Here is a 21,760-nt window from a genome sequence, read left to right as displayed (position 1 = left end):
TAATCATAGTAGGATTTATGTAAGAGAAACCACAGAAAATCTTCTTTATATAAAACCATAGTTGCTTAGATGACAAAAGGTGTTAAAATTCTTATTTAAATTAATTTTTGCCAAAGATACAGTTAAAACAAATATTAAAATATAATGTTTGGGTTATCCAGAGTTAAATCACCAGATGTTAATATATCATACAAAAAAAAAAAAAAAAACACTGGGGGCTGGAGCAATAGCACAGCGGGTAGGGCGTTTGCCTTGCACGCGGCCAACCCAGGTTTGATTACCAGCATCCCATATAGTCCACTGAGCATCGCCGGGAGTAATTCCTGAGTGTAAAGCCAGGAGTAACCCCTGTGCCCTGTGCATCGCCGGGTGTGACCCAAAAAGCAAAAAAAAAAAAAAAAAAAATACACTGAGTGATTATGAAAAGTTGTTACCTCTTAGGTATAGAATTTGGGGCAAGATAATAGAAATATAGACACGGAGAAAAATCAGAGTTGATTTTTTAACTCTAGTTTAATTTTACTTTATATGATTAATAAAGCTATAAACTTTACATTATCACATTAAACCAACGGTAAAATCATGATCTAACCTTCATCTTGTCCTTTAAGAAATTTGCGAGTGCTCTTCAAAAGATTAGATCTCATTCTTGTTAAGTGATCCAAAAGATTCCGTCTTGGTATATCATATGCATTTCTAAATGTCTGTGGCTTCAAATCCTATTGAAAAGCATTCAAAGACAGATTCTATTCTCAAACATAGAGTCAAGAGACTAACATCTCTAGCTTGAAGCATAGCTTTAAGAATACAAAATGTAAGTTAACTAGTAGGCTTACTAGATAATTTTTATTGTACTGTTTTGGGAACCAAAAAGAAGTCCATCTAAATTTCAAATTCTAAATCTCAATATTTGGATATATATTTTGATGAAGAAAGTTAAGTATTTTAAACACATTTCCAAATTTTAAAGACTTTTTACAGGATTTTTAAAAAGCAGCTTCCATAACTTACAAACCATAAACTTACCCTTTTTTTTCTTTTTTTGGGTCACACCCGATAATGCACAGGGTTTACTCCTGGCTTTGCATTCAGAAATTACTTCTGTCTGTGCTTAGGGGACCATATGGGATGCTGGAAGTTGAACCCAGGTCGGCTGTGTGCAAGGCAAATGCCCTACCCACTGGACTATCGCTCTAGCCCCAAACTTAACTTTTTCTTTTTTATTCATTTGATTTTCAGTAAAAATACAGTCATAAAATCACCACTTAATTGTTTTACAACACTTTCATCATCTAAAAACTTCCTTGTGCCCACCTGTATTTCTACCTCCATATATAACTGGTTTGTTTAATCAGCCTTTCTATATTCCAAATTTACAATATGCCTACCACCATAGCCTTTGCAGTAAAGTTTTAAAATTAGTGTAAAATGGACTATTACTCAGCCATTCATAGAGAAAATGAAATCTTGCTTTTTGCTGCAACATAATGGAACTAGAGGAGATTATGCTAAGTGAAATAAAAAAGGCGGGGAGGAGGATGGTTAGAAATAAGTCAGAAGGAGAAAGACAAAATACCAGATGATCTAACTCATATGCTATTTAGAAAAAAATAACAGGAAAATACAATGTACAGCGGGGGGAAAAACCCTTAAATTCTGACAGAACTGAACTTACTAAGGGTTAGATAAGTAGGCAAAAACAATCCATTGAATTGTAGTAGATGGACATTGGCCCTCAGGTGGTGGGGATGGTACAGTGACAAAACGCCTCTAAGACACAAACACTTTATGCTATTATAAAGGAATGTTATCTCAATAAAAAGTAAAAACCACTGCCAATTGAAAAACTAAAATTAGAAGCTGAAGAGAGTACAGACTCAAAGTTGCTTGCTTTTGCATGTAGCCCACCTGAGTTCTAGGCCTGGCATGTAGTACCTGAGCCCCAGCAAGAACGAAGGAGAATTCAACTGCCACCATGCTTACAGCTGCTCTCTACAAGCTCGGCCGAGCCTCACCCATGAGTGAATTCGCAGAAAACCCAGGTATGCAGGACTTGTGACAAGTCTCCAGGTTTACTGGAATCGGGAATGAGTGACCCCCCTGTCCCCCATCTCCCTGTTTCTGGCAACCTAGCAGCCACACCCACAAGCCACCTTTGTCTAGTGCCAGATAATCTCATCTACGGCCATCATCCGGAGACTCATTACAATTCTCTCGGAAAAGAGCATAAAACAACTCACCATAGCAATGCCACTGGACCCCGAGCCAGGCTGTTTCATTTGGAGTACCCTGAAGCAAGTACGTGAGGCCCCTCCCTGCCCCAAGGGACCCAGCTCCAGAAACCGAAAAACTCCCGAACTCAACTGCTGCCATGCTCACAGTCACTCACCACACTCGGGCAGAGCCTCACGCACGAGTGCACGTATTCCTGAACATCTCATACCTCACACCACTCATATGCCAAGAGTAGCACACCACACTTGATGGGGCTTAAAGTAGAAGGCAACCAATCTTAGAGGGAAATATATTTTTACATACATACATATGTACATACACACACACCACACACACACACACACACACACACACACACACACACACACACACACACACACACACATATGAGCACAGAGGCTCAACTTTTAACAACATGTTAGTGATCTCTTATAGATGGGCTTAATGGCCCCTACAATCTTCACACTTTCCTTTATGGAAACTTTTCTACAGCATTTTCAGTGGTTTATTCATAACAATTAATAAAAACTAAATTATTTCGGTTCTACTTTGGGGCAGGGGTTGTTGGGGTTCAGGATGGAAACATCCAAAATATGGTAGTGGGAAGGTGTAATGGTGGTGGGATTTGTGTTCATATATAAATGCGATCAAATATTGTTAACTACTTTATAAAAATTAAATTAAAAAAAAGTAAAGGAGACATCTCTGAGCAGATTCAAGAATAAGCCCTGAGCACTGCAGAGTGTGGCCCCCGAACAAAAACATAACAAATAAATTAGATAATGGCACTCACGCGCACATGCACACACATGGGTGCATGTGTGCATGTGTGTTTGTGTTTTAGGATATAAATTGTAATAACTTCTTTGTTTCTGCAAAAAATAGGGGGGCGGGAGGCTGGGCCACACTAAAAAAACCCACCCTCCCATATGCTGGGTTTCTGAACCAGGGTCAGCTGTGTGCAGGGCACGTGTCTTAACCCCTATATAATCTCTCTGGTTGGGATGAAGATCTTTCAAAAAATGAATATATATATATATATATTTGTATATATATATATATATATGTATATATATATATATAAGCATTTCAGGATTATGTTGTAAGTATCAAAGTTCGGCAAAATCTACTATTGTTTATATAACTAGTAGGTTATCTCTAAGTCCTGCATTCATCTATAAAATAAACATTAGTTGACTTTTCATCAGTCCATCCTTTTCATTATTCATAATAAACATATCTATATTAATTCTTAACTTCAGTAAGACTAATGATCATTATTCTGCAGAGATATAAACTACACTCAAATCTGAAAAAGAAAATGAAAGTATATAATTAGAGCACTACTAACTTCATTCAACTATTACCTTATTTAGCAAAGCAACTTGGAACCCAGTATACTCTTTCATGTTTAGGTCCAGCAGTCTATGAGGAACATCCTCTGAAATTCCCTGAAGCAGCTGTTGAAAATCTTTCCTATATGCCATTGATAAACCATGTGATCGGCTTCGAACTTTAATTCCAGTTTCCTGTACTACTTTTTTGCCTACAGATCCAATGACTCGATCAGATTCTATTTTGGCCTAGAGTAAAAATAAACAAGCATGACCTTAAAACCATGGAAATATTAAGTACTACTATTAAATATTTATCTTTTAAAGTATATAAAGTTAAAACAAGTAGCATAATTTATGTCAAGAATTTGGTAAACAAACTGTATATTGTTTGCCTATCATTAATATTAATGTCCCAAGTGACATTATGACTTATGCCCTGAATGACAACTCTGTTTATACAAATATGTGTTCAAGAGAAATCCCAATTTGGGAGACAAAATTAAGTAAAACATAAAGCAAAGGCAACTGAGAGTTAAAGAAAAACAAATTTCTAATAGACTTCTCAAAAGAAAATGCAAAGAATAGTCACACTTAAGACTAGGAACACATGAAACCATTTTAAATAAACTCAAAATTAAGATTAACATTTAAAAATTTATCATAACCTTTATGTAGAATTATTACTCTATGACACATGGTTTTTAAGTGCTAATAGAAATGTTAATATAATAGAATTAGTATCATAAAACACTAGACCTGACCACTTTAGCCAGTCAAAACACTAGATCTTTCCCACTAACCATTTTAGCCAAACCCATTCCAAATACTAAAGGTCCCACTTTTCTTTTCAACATTACCTGTTGACTAAGTTTTTTGAGGTATGAAATGACACTGTAACTAAGTCCATATTCCATACTGTCTGCTATTAGGTTAGGTGCTCCCATCATTCTGACAGCTTTCTTCAAAGGCTGTAGGGGGGCAAAAAATAACACTTAATACTAAACTTTTAATTTTCCCGCTACCAAATTTTCCTTACTTTTAATAGAGTAACATAATTTGTTATTTTAGTAAAATATATGTAAGCACAAGGGAAGATTTAAAATCGAAAGGATCAGAGGTTTTAACAACAGCACCCAGAATAAAGCAGGGTGAACTGGCTTCTTAGTATCATAGGAAATACGAAGTTTGGAAGAAATGGGCAGGAGAAGAGGTAGATCTGATAGTACCTGGATAGTAAGTGAAAAAGCAAATAGAAGATTTCTACCTTGGTGATTGGATGGATTGTGGCTCAACTACTCACAAGTTTCTTTCTCTGGGCCAAGTTATATAACCTCTCTGTACCTTAGTTTATCATTTGCAAAGCAGTAATAGTATGACAGAGCCTATATTTCACAGAGTTGACATGTGATTTAATGATTAATACTTATAAAGCACTTATAAAAGTACCTAGAATGCAACAAGCATTCGCTTAGTTTAATCATTACTATTATTATTAGCTTAGCTGAGACAACAAAAACCCAAAAAGAAATCTAAGAATATGGGGGCTGGAGTGATAGCACAGTGGGTACTAGGTGTTTGCATTGCACGAGGCCGACCCGGGTTCGAATCCCAGCATCCCATATGGTCCCCTGAGCACCGCCAGGGGTGATTCCTGAGTGCATGAGCCAGGAGTGACCCCTGTGCATCGCCGGGTGTGACCCAAAAAGCAAAAAAAAAAAAAAAATCTAAGAATAGGGCAGTCTAATATTTACTACAGATCTATTTCCAATTATTAGGAAAAACCAACTAAAAAATTACTTTGCAATGAAAACATGCTTAGCAATAATTTCTAGAATACAGGAATGGGATGGAGTCAGAAAGGGGAAGAAAATTATTGACGGATATTAGAAGCTATCTAAATATTTGTGTCAAACTGAATAAAATTCCATTTCTGATATTTAGTACCTGTGTAGCTTTTGTAAAATTCTCTGGGTGGCTATGAAACATGAATGAGTAAACATATACAATAATTCACATTCCAAGTGTTTTATCCTTTCATTCTCTTACATGGCTGGCACACTGTGCTAGATACACAATTCAATCTCTTTCAACTATAAAAATAGGAAATTCCCAAGACTACAGAAATCACCAAAGTATTTCCCCACATTATCTAAAATGGTCACTCAGACATTCAGTTTTCATTACATTTAAAATACACCAGCAATACATACATTTTTATTGAACTATAAATGCAAATATTTTAAGGAAGCTCTATTTTTAACAATTATACATACCCCAAGATAGTAGGGAGGCATTGTCTTCAAATAACTTTCAAATGACTGTCTCCATTTCAATGTTGGTTTTGCTTTATGTACTTTAAACAAGTCATCTACAAATGCACGTGTGAACAAATTATTATCACTTATTTTCACAAAAACTCAAGTAAAAAATGTTTGATTTTTAAAGTGCTTTCTTATTTGTTAAGAGAGTGACATAAAATATGAAATATAAGGGTTTTTTTTTTTGCTTTTTGGGTCACACCTGGCGATGCTCAGGGGTTACTCCAGGCTCTGCACTCAGGAATTACTCCTGGTGGTGCTCAGGGGACCATATGGGATGCTGGGAATCGAACCCAGTTTCAGCTGCGTGCAAGGCAAACGCCCTACCCACTGTGCTATATCACTCCAGCCCCTAAAATATAAATTTTTAACCAGATCAAGTGGGTAGAATTTTTGGTTCTGTCATTTAACATTAATGCTATTTTATTTAAAGTTGGTCATTATAATGTAAGCAAAATAAAATTATAAAATTACTAAGCAGATTTGAGAAATTAAACAACATACAATGCTTTCTATAAAATAACCTGTTAATAATTCCTCTATAAATGTAAATCTAATTCACAAAGGAAAGAATTCTTCTCCAACAGTATTAATCAACAAAGCAACAGCCAGGGGCTGGCGCAATAATACAGTAGGTAAGGCGCTTGCCTTGCACACGCCCAACCCAGGTTCGATCCCCAGCATTCCATATGTTCCTGAGCACTGCCAGGAGTAATTCTTGTGTGCAGAGCCAGGAGTGACCCCTGAGCATTGCTGGGTGTGACCCAAACACTAAAATCACTGTATCACTGTTATCCCGTTGTTCATCAATTTGCTGGAGCGGGTACCAGTAACGTCTCCATTATGAGACTTGTAATTGTTTTTGGCATATCGAATACACCACAAGAAGCTTGCCTGGCTCTGCCTTAGGGGCAAGATACTCTTGGTAGCTTGACGGGCTCTCTGAGAGGGCCGGAGGAATCGAACCTGGTTCAGCCGAGTGCAAGGCAAATGCTCTATCTGCAGTGCTATGGCTCCAGCACTAAAATAACAAATGGAAAATCAAAACCAATAGTCAGACGACTCCTTAAACTAACTTTTAGGTTTGTGCTACATGTTTTAAAACAAATCATTTATTTTGTTAAAAATCCTACCAAATAAAAAGTAAAGTACAGATAAAAGGTTTTATATATGAAAATAAAAAGCTTCTGGGACCAAAGACACAGTACAAGAATTAAGGCACCTGCCCTGCAAGTGGCCAACCCAGGTTCAATCCCTGGCACCACATATGGTCCCCTGAGCACAGCCTGGAGGAACCCCTGAGCACAGAGTCAGGAGTAAATCCTGACCCACTGTGTATGACCCAAACACAAACAAAACAAACTTCCACAAAATGCCTATTTAATATAACGCCTGAACTACCAATTCTGTATTAGCAAATCCAACTTTCAGGAAAAATAGTATAAATAATTAAAAAATTTTAAACAGGGGCTGAGATGTAGCTTGCTTATGTGAAGCACAAGGTTAAATCCCAGGCATCACACGCATAACAATTACAGTACTAAGGGCCCAATAAGGTAGTATGACAAGAGGTGAGGTGCTGCCTTGCATGTGGCTGACATGGATTCTATTCCCAGTACTACATGAGTTCCCTAGAGCACCACCAGCAGTGATACCTGAACATAGAAATCAAGTAAATTATATATTTTTATGTATGTATGTAATATATGTTAATATTTTCTGTAGAATCACATGTTTTGACATAGACTCTAACAGATGTAAATAATTTCCTATCAAACCTAGATAAAGTTCAAATTAAAATACTTTAATTTTTACAAGAGATGTTCTCCAAAGTTTATTTTTAGAAAATAACTCTATAAATGCTAAGCCAGAGGACATGGCACAATTGACTCAATGTTAAATTACTGACTTACCTAAAAGAGGAAGGAGGACTGGGTAATTATAAGGCATCACAAATAAGTTGACACAATTCAATGCTGTACTAGCTTTCAAGTAACCAAATGGATGACCAAGTTCGCTATATTTTGCACTATTGCTCACATATACCTGTTAAAAATGAATGGTTAAAACTTCATAATACACATATATATCATCTTTACAGAATATTGTATGAGTCTATTATTCAACTTAAATTTTTTCAAGAAAAATTTAACATAAATTTTTAAATAGCGATGATTTCTCATCTCACCTGCCAACATGTTTGAGGAGACTTCCGTTCCAGAATGAACTGAGTCAACGGTGAAGGTTCCAATTCGTATTTGTCAAAAGGCAGCTTGTCAATGACCATGGGCTCACAGTCAGTACAGGAGAACTTCACAACAGGATGAGAAGTCCTAGGTGGCTAGAGGGGGAAGGCTTGTTACTGTTTACACAAAATAACAATCTCATTTTGATCTCTTCACTACCAACATTTACTCAGCTCCTGAATCTTGCTAGTGAGTAATTTACCAAAAGCAAGCTCCATTAAACTGAGAGAAAATACTTAAAAAAATAACAATTAAAGACAGGCTAGTACAGGAGGGAAGATGTTGGCTCTGCATGCAACCAATCCAGGCTTAATCCTCAGTACCCCCAGGAGAGATCGGTGAGTGCAGAGCCAGGAGAAAACCTGGGAATGGCAACAAAAGCAGAGAAATACCTTGATGTTATTCTTCATATCACCCCTATAGTCTCCTAATTTTACTGCCACACAGAATTAAATAAGAGGACTGCACAAATTCTATGTCATTTAAAATACACATACCTGGCAGTAACTTAGCATTTAGTTATTGCCCTGTCAGTACTAAATTTTCATCTCTAGCAATTAATCTTCTTAGCTCTTATCACTCGAATTCATCCCTTCATTTCACAGATGAGACTACTATTTTTTTTTTTTCTTTTTGGGTCACACCTGGCGATGCACAGGGGTTACTCCTGGCTTTTCACTCAGGAATTACTCCTGGCGGTGCTCAGGGGACCATACGGGATGCTGGGAATTGAACCTGGGTCGGCCGCGTGCAAGGCAAACGCCCTACCCGCTGTGCTATCTCTCCAGCCCCGAGACTACTATTTTTATTCAGTCTCCAAATTACTCACCCTCACCCTCTCAATCTTATAGCTGTGGAATGTGAACACGTAATTTCCCCCCTGGAAAAAATTAGTAGGAAGTAGGAGCCAATCACCTAAAAATACTGTCTAGGTGTTTTTAATGTCCATTACAAAGATCTGGATTATCCTGTTCCTCTCTGCTTTTTAACATGCTCCCATCATGCTAAACTACTTGTAAAATGACCATTTCCCACATCTTGTTTCAGAAATTACCACTAATGACTTTATTATTTTCTCCCTTGCATATTGCAAATATAGAGCCCTGTAGGTAATAGTTTACCTTCTAAGTCAACTCCTCTAACTGCCTAATATAATCTCTAGATTGATTTTCATAAGGCAGCAATGTAAAAATATCTTCAGTTGTTTTTTGAACTCCACTAAAAAAATGCTAAAATTCCTTCAAGCTGCATTTAAAGTTATGAGCAATTTGACTTATTTGACAATAAGTCTCTAAGTCTTATATTATATACACTTAAAACCCAGTATAGAAAAGGTACTTGTCATTTCTCTAAACCAGAGGTGACACTGGGGGTGCAGAGGAGATCACATGTGGTTCCAGGGATTGAACCAGGGTAAATGGGAAGTGGCTGCTTGCGAGGCAATTAAGTTCCTTACCTCCTATATTTTCTTTCTAGTCCCTTAACCCATATATGTATATATATATATATATATATATGTATATATGCATACATATATATATGTATACATACATATATATATATATTTAATTTCCTCCTACTACTTCCTACTACCACAAAAATCTCACCCTATTTCAAACTTCTTTTGTGGCTTATCACAATTTGCAACAGATTACTAAAATAATACTAACAGATAATCCTTGTGAAATGGCTTTGTCTTTTTTTCAATTAGGACTTAAACATACTACTGTAGTATGAGAATAAATAACCACGAGGCAGCATTTTGTCAATGACCTGTTCTTTTAAGAGCTGTAAGAGCTCCAAAAGAGAAAGCAAAAAAAGCCAGAGAAATGACAAGTTTATCATAATGCCAGACTAAAAATCTATGATGTTCAACAGAAATAAAGAAAAGAAATAATGATGCTACCTCAATGAAAAATGCAAAACCAAGTTTGATGTTATATGTCCCAAATTCCTAATGAGTAGAAAAAATTACTTTATAAGCCATGTTTAGATTGAAAATAAAAAATTATCCTGAGAAGCTGCAGGAAGCATAAGCTTCGATTTTATTTATAAATGATAGCTACATGAAATATTAAAGGCTACTGAATGATCTTTTAAATATAATTCTTATGTTTTAGGAGGGGCTGGAGCGATAGCACAGCGGTTGGGCGTTCTCCTTTCACGCAGCTGACCTGTGTTTGATTCATCCGCCCCTCTCCAAGAGCCTGGCAAGCTACCCAGAGTATCGAGCCCGCACGGCAGAGCCTGGCAAGCTACCTATGTGTATTGGATATGCCAAAAACAGTAACAGAGACATTACTGGTGCCCGCTGGAACAAATTGATGAGCAACGGGATGACAGTGAGAGTGACAGTGATGTTTTAGGAGAAGTACAAAAAAACGGTCATGCTCTCACCCATAAGATATCATTAGTGTCCTGTGATATCATTTCTTAAATCTCTTGGCTGAAAACTCTTGAATACAAGTAAAAACATAAGGCAACATGAACTTCTGACTACATCCTAAAGATTACAGACAAACTATTAGAATAATATTTTTGGTTTCTAGGCTATATCCAATGATCCTTAGGGGTTTCTCCTGGCTTTGCACTTAGGAATTATACCTGTCAGTGCTTGGCCGACCATTTGGGATGCCAGATATCAAACCCCAGTCACTAGCATGAAAGTAAGTGTCCTACTGGTTGTACTATTTATTCAGCCCCTAGAATAATTTTTAAGTCTTTGTTTAAATTCTGTATTATATCCAATTACAAATATTCATACTGTATTGTGTAGAGTCTGAAAAAAAAACCTGCTATAATTTACAATTTTATATCCAGATGCCAGTAAAAAATATAAAAACACACAATTAGATTCTCAAAGAAACAGATGCCATTTGTATGTTACTTCCTACTTAACAATACATTACACTGCAGTAGAAGAGTTTATACAAAGGTACATCAGACATCTAATTTCTTTTATAAGGCATACCTTTAACAGCAGTACCTAAAGCTAGTCCGAAAAGCAGCTAAATTATATTCAATAGTATTAAAATAATATTGACTAGTATTAAAAAGTTACAGTCACTCTGGATGACTTACTAGTGTTGGAGAATTCTGATCTGGCCAAAAGGATTCCGGAACAGGCCAGTGCCCTATGGGAACCCCAGTCTTCGGGTTTGGTCTGACATAGATGAGTTTGTGACAGCTATGCCAAGGCTGAGATCCAAAAGGCCTTGCTATATCTGGTTGACCATCTATAGTAAAGGAATTAAAAATGTATATGTCATTAAGGTAAAAGACAAAAATCAAAATTACATTCATTATTCAATTTCAAAATAAAAAAGTCCTAATTACTCAATTTTAGATAATTCTATTTTTCTTAAAAAGGATACTGCTATACTTGTTTAACATTTAATTTGAAATTCACCAGAATCAAAATCTGCAATTTCCAACTACAAGTTCAATAGTTAAAAGGCAGTAACCACAGCAACCTTTCTTGATCAGTCAAAACATATGAAACATATTTTGTGATAAATATTCTCAGCACTACATGATAAGGATAAACACCCAGACTACATCATTATGCCAGATAAGTAATAAGAATTGTTAAATAACACAGTTAAGCAGTCTAAAATTTAAAAATATATATAGAAAAAATAAAACCAATTTAATTTGCCCTGACATATAGAATCATCTCTGGCTTACAGGAATGACAAATAGTTCTATAGATGAGTTATAAACTTATATAAAACTTAGAAACTATTGTTAAATTTAAAAAAAGAAAACAATCATATTCAAAACACCTACCTTAGTGCCTGTTTCTAACTCAATGAATAAAAATACAAATATAGTCACCTAACACTTTGAAGAAAAAGAACCTTTTTAACTAGAAACATTAATCCAGTTTATACACTTTAGTGTCCTCTGTTCCTTTCCTCTAACACCTCCAAGGGAACTCACCTCTTTGATGTTCTCCCTTCCCCAATTATCTACTCCATTGCTAGTGGCTCACCCATGATAAATGTTTAATGACTTCTAAATTCTTGATAAAAACTATTGCCCTACATTGCAAAAGCTTGCAAATATAAACTGTTCATTACTTTTAATGTAACTTCTTTATATTCTTTGGCTGATACAAATAGTTCATAAACACAAGTATGGGATTAAAGCCACGTGGGACTTAGTTGAAGGAATCAACTCAGGGGCCAGAGAGATAATGCAACAGGAAGGGTGCTTGCCATCCATGTGGCCGAACCAGACTTGATCCCTGGCACCCCAGATGGTCCCCTGAGCCCCAGCAGGAGTGAACCCTGAACCACAGCCAGGAGTAAGCTGTGAGCACATCTGGATTTAGCCCTCAAAACAAAAACAAAAGAATCAGACTTAACAGTGAAGGAAAGAAAAATCCTCATTTTTGGAACACACAAGCCATTTAGTTTTAACCAGTTTGATCCTGAGAGAGGGGAAGGGCAGGGGACGGGAAGAATAAAACATAGCTAAGAAATTACATTAATACTGCAAGTACTTATGAACTAAATGACAAGGAAGACAAAAAAGGATTAAAAATCAGAGAAAAGTAATGTATGACATTAAAATAAAAATATGAACTGCTGAACTCTTAAATGTTTAAAATGAGTTTGGGACTTCTGCAAATTTGAGAGCAATTATTAGAATTAAAAGCTGGGGGGCTGGGGTGACGGTACAATGTGCAGGGAATTTGCCTTGCACACAGGAAATCCATATGGTCTCCCGAGCCCTGCCAGAAGGGATCTCTGCACTCAGAGCACAAATGGGTGTGGTCCAGAAACAACAAAAAAATTACGTGATGCTACAGAACCTCTCAGTTTACCTTGACTTATCCTTCCCTCTTTACTACCCTCTAAATTAATCTTAAAATTAAGACTAAAATACTGTGATTTTTCAATTCCAGCTGGACAAAGCCATGTTTAGGATGCTTAGGAAGCACAATAATACCTTCCACAGGAGAGGGGTCTGGTCCTGCTTTTTCAAAGTTTATCACAACCCCACTTTGCACTTTCTGTACCAAGGACTCCAGGCATTGATTAAGCATTCTTGGAGAGCACACAGAGTATGAGCGGCCTAAGATTAAAAAGAAAAAGTGAACTAGTCAACAGCACAAAGTTTTACATTTATTAACAAAGAACCACAAGAGGTTTGACAGCATTAACAAAGGATCACTAGAAAAAGCCTGAATCACATATGTAAAAATGAACAAAAACAGTTATTCGATCAATAACTCAACTTTCTAAATAGATAATAAATTTTCTTTTCAATTACAGTAATGTGAAATATTAAAATCTTGGTCTGAATAAGCCACAATGAAAAATAATCACAGTAGCTGTATCTGTAATATCACATACATAATACATCTCTAGTAACTAATTTCCCAAAATCTATTCCGGCTTACCAAAAAGTATTATCATAAGGTTAATGCTAAGTGCAAAGGAGATATTCCATTCATTATTTATTCGGTTTGCTGATAGTTATTGCATACGTAAAATATTTATATTTTTCTCAATTTCAGTTGGCTTCTGAACATGGGCATAACCTACTGTGACTAAAAGACCCTTCAATCACTACCTATTATTTGATATTAATCACCTGATATTTTATTTGATACTGCAATATCAATTAGAAAGTATTGGTATTGGTATTTGGTATTGCTGGAAAGATAGCACAGCGGTTGGGCGTTCGCCTTTCACGCAGCTGACCTGTGTTTGATTCATCCACCCCTCTCGGAGAGCCCAGCAAGCTACCCAGAGTATCGAGCCCGCACGGCAGAGCCTGGCAAGCTACCCGTGCGTATTGGATATGCCAAAAACAGTAACAATAAGTCTCTCAATGAGAGACGTTACTGGTGCCCGCTAGAACAAATCGATGAGCAATGGGATGACAGTGACAGTGACTGCAATACCAAATAGATTGCTTTCTCTAGTTTAAAATGAGAAAATAAAAACATAATAAGCTAGCTAATTATTCAATTTGGCTTACTAGTCCAGCCAGGATTCAGATTCATACAGGGCATTAGAACCTTAATCTGGGTATATCTTGTTCCCTGGAAATCATTATGTTAATCTAAAAATCAATGCTAAATAGGATGTCTATAAGAAACAATATTTATTTCAAAGAACTGATAAACTAAAATACTACAAACGTATTTATCATACATTTTAAAAGCGGACAATTTAACAAAATACTTAAAAGATTACAAAAAGTTATCATGAAATTTAAGTATATTCCCAAGATACAATTATTTAAAAAGCAAATGTATAAGGCGGGTAGGGATCGTGCCTTGCACGCAGCAGGCCTAGGTTCGATCCCCACATTCCGCATAGTTCCCAAGCACTGCCAAGAGTGATACCTGAGCACAGAGCCAGAAATAACCCCTGAGCTTCATCAGGTGTGGCCCAAAGACCAAAGATATTTTTTCAAATAAAGACAAATGTTTTAAAATGTGTAATTATAGTAATTTTTTCTACACTCCATAACCTTTAATATTACCAGCTGATCAGGAAAAAAATAATAAGCTATGATCTTAGTATGAAATAAAACAAGGATGTTTTGTGACAATAAGAAAAGTAAATAAATTTCAGTTACTTGACAAATAAAAAATATCCATGAATAGTCTTGAAAGTTAAAAGAAAATGGCAAATTTTGCCAGTTTTACAAAATGGAGTCTATATGCTATAGACTTTTCTTGTGCTCTGTATTAAAACTTACTTCTTGGAACCTATGACATTTTTGTACTAAAGCATAAACTTTCTAGGATCATTAATTATGTGTGTGGGAAACGCATGTAACTTCAAGCCGAGATGCTGGGCTCACCTATAATTATGTGAAATCCGCATAAAAAAAAAAAATACTGGGACAGGGGCAGGGGGGAGGAGGCAGGAAGGTTTAAGGCATATTTTGCCTTGCATTCCTCCCACCCTAGTTCAAACCCCAGCCAGACATCACAAATAGTAACAACCCCCCCCCCCAGCCCCCAGACCAGCACTACCAGGGATCGTTCTTGGGCACTGAGCCAGGAATCACCTGAGTATCTCCCATTCCTGCTTCCCAGATCAAGTTATAGTGAGTATGAAATCAGTAAACAGTTTATCACAAAAATTTACAGCGATTAGATTTTAGTAAAACTAAGTAACAACAACAACAAAAAAGAACATCTCTAAGGTGAGTAAAAACTATGGAAGAAAATTCAATTTAATCTAGAAAAGCCTTAGAATGTTTATAAAAATAATTTTTGTCATCAATACTTCTACAAACTTTGTACTTGCAAGTATAACTTCACTACTAAAGTCTCAAAGCATGAGGGAAAAAATGCATGGTACACAGCAGGCATTCAAAATCATATGAATTTAACTCACTTATTAACTAATTCCATATTATAGAGGGTTCAGAGTCTATTCAGTTTGATGATTTTTGTAAATATTCACTTAACAGTGATTACTCTGAACTGGCTAGATAAGACCTACTTAAAATCTCACTGCTTATTTTCTCTAGACTATCCTTCTTCATCTTTACCTCGGAAGCAAAAGTACACTTCACCAGGCATATGTCATTCTATGGATGATTCTCAAAACAACTGCAACAAATATAATTCTAAACATTTCAAAATCATTGGCAACCTTTGTAGATTAAACATTGTGGACGTTTAACTCCAAATACCAGCACTGCATATGTGAGCAGAAAAGAATAATCACTCATTAGCAGATCCAATAATATCCAAATAGCTGAAACAACAGTAACAGACCTAATAAAATCCAAATAGTATATCCAATATATTCAAATCAGATCATAGACCTTCATTAACGAAGTTTCAAAACCATATGTCTAATTCTTACATATCGTAACATTAACTTATTTAAAACAAAGTTTTTAAAATATGTATTTTGAAACATTCAGATAAACTGCTTTAAGTCATGAATCATTTGCCAACAAAAGACTTACCGCCTGTCACTTCACACATTGGTGTGATTGCAGAGTCATCTAAAGGCACACCTGTCAACTGTTCTGATTCTACTGACATGGTGCCAGGCAACCGCAACACTAATGCAAAGAGTCTCTGATCCCAACGAAAAGGTTCCTTGGTCAATTCACTTCCAGGCAAAGGAGAATTAAGAGGTAAATGGAGCTGAAAGAAAGGGGGGGAAAATTAAGATTTTCACACATCACTGTTTCCAAAAGGGCATTTACATTTAATTACTTATATTAACTTATAGGCACTTATAGGCAACTTATATTAATTACACTTAAAACCACTGCATGAATAGCCTATCACTTAAAAAAGAGAAAAACGAAAGTTTGTACACATGAAACTAAAATGGCACAAGAATTATTGTTAGTTCCTTAAGCTTTATTATAAAGGCATCAGTTAAACTATTACTACAACATTTCTCATTTTTTATTCAACAAATACTGATTCGAAAAAAGTAATTTCATTTAATCATTTTTTAAAAAGATTTTAAAAAAAATCTTATGTTTGCTACGTAGATTGAAAAAAAAACCTGGAGAATAAATGATTCAGTCTTCTGGGTCAAAGTCAGTGCTTTTTCTATTATATCACAACAGCTTCAAGCATCTTATACATAAACAAATCCCCAAAGCGTCTGTACAAAGTAAATGTGACACTAGTTAAATATTGAATGTACTAAAGGTTAATGATACTTACTGCATGTGAATTTGGGGGATTATTTTTTTGGTGTGTGTATCTTTTTATTATATGTCTCTCCCCAACCCCAAACTTGCTAAATCAGAATCTAAGATTCTTAGGAATCTATAAAAACTTTAAAGTGATTATAAACATAGAACCTCTAAATGATCAAAGTACCAACAAACTTTGGGGCTGGAACGATAGCAAAGCGGTAGGGCACTCGGCGGACCTGTGTTCAATTCCTCCGCCCCTCTCAAAGAGCCTGGCAAGCTACCAAGAGTATCGAGCCCTCACGGCAGAGCCTGGCAAGCTACCTGTGCATATTGGATATGCCAAAAACAGTAACACTAAGTCTCTCAATAAGAGACATTATTGGTGCCCGCTCGAACAAATCAATGAGCAACGGGATGACAGTGACAGTGACCAACAAACTTTACACATCATTAAATGGGGACAACTAAGAAGTGGAACTGTTAGATGAGGTGGAAACTGTATTTATAATATTTTGAGCAATGTCCATGCTGTTTTCCACAGCAATTCCACTTCCTGGTATCTATCCCAAGAAGACAAAATCACTCCAGCACTATTTCCAATAACCAATATATGCAATATATGGAAACAACCCAAATGTCCAACAGTAAAGTGGATAAAGGAGCTGTGGTATGTAGGTGTATATGTATAGCAGTTGTGGTGTATGTGTGTATATGTATTTATATTTAATACATAGATTTTATGTAAATATAAAATGCAACAGTACTCAGCTATTAGAAATCTTGCTCTTTGCTATGGTATTATGTAAAGAAAATACATCAGAAGGACAAATACCAAATAACCTCTCTCTCATCTGTAATACATAAAGAAACCAAAGGAATCAACAGGATGGAATGAAATTTATCTCATTTGGACTTTGACTACAAAACTCAGTTGACCAAGCAATACGGGGAGAGGGAGGGGTGGGGATGGGAGAGAAGGAAGCAGACTAGGAATGACGAGGACAGGAACTTTTGGCACCCTGGAGGTGGCAGAGGTACAGGAACTTTATACACACAAAAAGCATAACTATGAACAAAGCATAGCTATGAACATTATTGTAGCCGTGTTACCTTAACAATAAAAGCAATTTTAATGGAAGAGAAGCAGTTACCGTGTCTCCTAATGTGTGTAGCAGGAGTTCAACAAGTACAGGGAAGACTAAGGACAGAGGAAACAAAGGAAACTAAGGACTGAGCCTGGACCAAGCCTTTAGTTAAAGGGGCTGTGGATAGTGAGTCAAGTTAGGCACCACATCAATCATGCCATTTCTTCAGTGGCACAAAAATACAAAAACTGGGGAGGTTGAAGACTTGATAAAACTGTTAAGAATTAAGTCACCAGACAAAAGCAAAGATTTTTGAGACAATCTATATGTGCCTTACCCCTATACTATCTCTCCAGCCCCACGACATAATTATATTGCATATTTTTGGCCTCAAAGATCATGAAGATCCTATATTTTTCTAACAGCATTAATATCTTATCTTTTGTATTTAAACCTGAAATACATCGAGAGCTGAGTTTGTTGCATAAGACAGGGATAGAGGCGAATTTTTTCTTAAAGGGATTTCTAATTGACGTACAGCACCATTTACTGAAAAGACCATCCTTTTTTTGACTATTGAAGGAAAGTGTCACCCTTTCTTATAGTGGGTGACTATACTGTTATGCATCTACTTCAGCAGAAAAAACAGGCAAGATGCAAATGACATGTAGGAAATAATATTTAGAAACACTGTTAGACAATTACTGTACTTTTTGTATATGTACATTACATGCAAGAAGGAAGTGAAAATATGAACCTGTGGACTATACAAATTCATACTTACTCTTCTAAAATAAAAAAAGAGAAAGTCAACACTGAGTAGAAAAACAAAGGAAATTATACCACTATTATCTGCAATGTTCTGGCTTATTTGAATTTTTAAAATCCACAACAAATATAACAGAATTTGGCAAACATGAAAGAATTTTTATACCACTTACTATTATCCTGAAATACTATTATTAATATGCAGGAAATTGCCAAAATCTAGAACATTTTCTCTTCAATGGCTACCTACACCTCATTTATAAATCATTATTTTTTAATATTTATTCATTATTTTAAGAAAAATCAAATGCAGAAACTATTAATGTCACATCTAAATATAAGATTAAATAAAATCACAAAGAGAAAAAAAATTTACAAAGAATCTAACAGTTCTGGATCACCTATGAGAATATATTGCAAATAAATATTTCCTAAAAAGTATGCAGTCACTCATTTTTTATGTACTTGCCCAATATTACATATTTAAGTTCTAGACACTCAAAAATACTTAGTAAAATAAGTTCTCAGCTGAAGAGTTCTAAAGAAAGAATTATTCCTAAAGAACCAAGGATCTACTCAGATCGGTGGAGCACAGGATTTAATTCCTGCTATCACATAACACTCCAACACTGGGAATGGCTCCCAAGCACCATCTGGAATGGCCTGGTTCCCACACACCAATAGGAACGGCCCTCACAATAACAGCAGAAATACATTTAAAGATACGAGAAAAAAGGGGGTAAATGGGGGATATTACAGAACTGGCTATCAAGACATCAGGATTTTTATTTCTGATTATTTGACAGGAAATAGGTTTAGAGAAACTTTCTGAAAACTTCAATAAACTATACAGTACTAGTATCCACAGCCCTTTATATATTCATTTAATCTAAAACCTAAAATACTAAGATATTAATACAAAAAAGAAAAACTATTAAATGAAAAGATGCTTGGAAAGAGAAAACAGGGTTAAGGCACATGCCTTAATGATAGCCAAAAATAGTTCAATTCCCACTGATGGTCCCCTGAGCAATGCCAGGTGTGGTCCAAACATCCTCTCCCCAAAATAAAAAGCTTCAATTATAAAAAGATGTATTTTTAAAAAAATAAGTAAACTTTGAATCAAGTTTTGATTCAAAGTTTTAAGCCACTAATTAGTACATCTTATAAACATTACACATTTTTAAAAAATAAAGCACATTTCTCTATGTCTCCATCCACTCCCAATACTCTTTTATCCAATGGAAAGAGGCAGTGTTGGAGACCTTAGGGGAAGATGAATACACTGGTGATGAGTGTTATGGCGGAATTGTGTGCATGAGAAACCATCATTAACAATACAGTAAATCATAGATCAGAATAAAAAAAAAATTCCCACCTCTTGCTATTACCCAACTACATGGACAATAAAAGAAGTTAAAAAATAATAATAGATGGCATTTCCTGAGCACTTACTATATGCCAACCACCATTCTATGAGCTTTTCATGTATTTATAAAATGCCAATGAGGGAGATACTATTATTTGCATATTAGATAGGTTTGGAAACAAAATCTTCCTAAAATCAAAATCCCAAACCGAAAAGTTTTCACCGGAAGGTCACTATCCCTCTAATTCCTGAGCCGAAAAGAACAGCACTACATACAGAAAACCACAGACGAACATAGCCCTGATGAACACAAATGCAAAAAAAAAAAAAGAAAAAAGAAAAAAAAGAAAACCCTCAACAAAATCTTAACAAATCAAATAAACTTCAGGGCTGGAGTGATAGCACAGCGGGTAGGGCGTTTGCCTTGCACAAGGCCGACCTGGGTTCGATTCCCAGCATCCCATATGGTCCTCTGAGCACCACCAGGGGTGATTCCTGAGTGCAGAGCCAGGAGTAACCCCTGTGCATTGCCAGGTGTGACACAAAAAGCAAAAGAAAATAAAAAACCAACTTTAACAACATTATGACAATAGTTCATCATGGCCAAGTGAAATTCATCCCAGGGATGTATATTGGTTTGACATATTACAAATTAATGTAATGTATAAAGATAAAGCTCTCATGTCAAAAATGCTGAAAAAACCTTTGACAAGATTAGACATTAACTTAATTATAAAAAAAATCCTAATGAACTGGGAACAGAAGTTACATACCTCAATAAAATAAAACCCATGTACTGTATAAACCGATTGCTAACAACATGGTGGAAAACAGCTTTCTCTGTAAGATCTGTAACTACATTAGAATGTCTGCTCTCTTAAATGTAGTTTTGGAAGAGTAAGCAAGTGCAGGTGGGTAAGAAAAATAATGAAAAGACAAACTGGGCAAAAAGTAAAACTATCTGCTACATACAGATGATATATACAGAAAACCCTGAATACACACACACACACACACACACACACACAACACACTCACACACAGAGCTACTAGAAATAGTCCCATATATGTAGTGGCAGGATACAAAACCAATATATACAAACTTATTCCAGGGGCTGGGGAGATAATGCCTGTCTTGCACGCACCAACCCCAGTTCACTCTGAGCAGTGCCAAAAGTAATCCTGTCCCCTGGATCATAAAACCAATATATCATCACAAGAAGTTCCTGCAGTCAATCTAAGCCAAACCCAGAGGCTGACTCTGCTCAGATAACTCAGCAAGTATAAAAGCTGAGAAGAATCTAGATACAGAAGACCACCAGCACTCAAAGCCCAGTTTCCTGACAATGGATTCTCACCCGCCCAAAGCCCCACAAGCCCCAGCACTTTGCAAAGCACCCCCTGGGCACTCCACTGTGGAGCCGCCTACAGCCCCTTAACTCCAGTGAGTAATTTCTCCTTTACAGCATCTCCCTTCAAGGTCAATGCCTATGGCCTTGTTTAGGGTGCTTTGTTTTCTTTCTATTTAGGATTCTCCCTCACACTCTCCCCCCCTCAGATCTTTCCAGAGAAACTCATATTCTCCTTGAAATTAGCACTCTCCCCACTCCATATATTTATGGAGTTAATTTTCCTTAACTATTTTTAATTTTAATTTAATATTAATTTTCCTTAATTATCTGTTAAGTTAATTTTCCTTAACTATCTGCCATCTCTGGAATGCTTTCCTGTAGGAGTAAACAGACAGCCTAAA

At 36.1% G+C, this 21,760-nt stretch overlaps 1 protein-coding gene across 5 annotated transcripts in view; it reads right to left on the bottom strand.

Annotated features, from left to right (window-relative positions):
* Positions 1-21,760, bottom strand: part of INTS6 (integrator complex subunit 6) — a 111,990-nt gene that overhangs the window by 38,793 nt on the left and 51,437 nt on the right. For all 5 annotated transcript variants that reach the window (XR_008630669.1, XR_008630671.1, XR_008630675.1 and 2 more), the window contains 9 exons: positions 16,090-16,273; positions 13,093-13,218; positions 11,218-11,372; positions 8,079-8,231; positions 7,804-7,936; positions 5,846-5,940; positions 4,430-4,540; positions 3,603-3,818; positions 593-719 (listed from right to left, as the gene is read on the bottom strand). Coding sequence is in view for 1 of the 5 variants with exons in the window: in XM_055141778.1 (XP_054997753.1) it covers positions 593-719; positions 3,603-3,818; positions 4,430-4,540; positions 5,846-5,940; positions 7,804-7,936; positions 8,079-8,231; positions 11,218-11,372; positions 13,093-13,218; positions 16,090-16,273 (1,300 nt within the window). In the remaining 4 variants the exon portion in view is untranslated. The remainder of the gene's footprint in view (positions 1-592; positions 720-3,602; positions 3,819-4,429; positions 4,541-5,845; positions 5,941-7,803; positions 7,937-8,078; positions 8,232-11,217; positions 11,373-13,092; positions 13,219-16,089; positions 16,274-21,760) is intronic.

The sequence above is a fragment of the Sorex araneus genome, chromosome 1 (genome assembly GCF_027595985.1).
Source record: "Sorex araneus isolate mSorAra2 chromosome 1, mSorAra2.pri, whole genome shotgun sequence".
Taxonomy (NCBI): Eukaryota; Metazoa; Chordata; class Mammalia; order Eulipotyphla; family Soricidae; genus Sorex; species Sorex araneus.
Note: the sequence above shows the minus strand (reverse complement) of the source record. Positions and strands in the feature narration are given on the sequence as shown.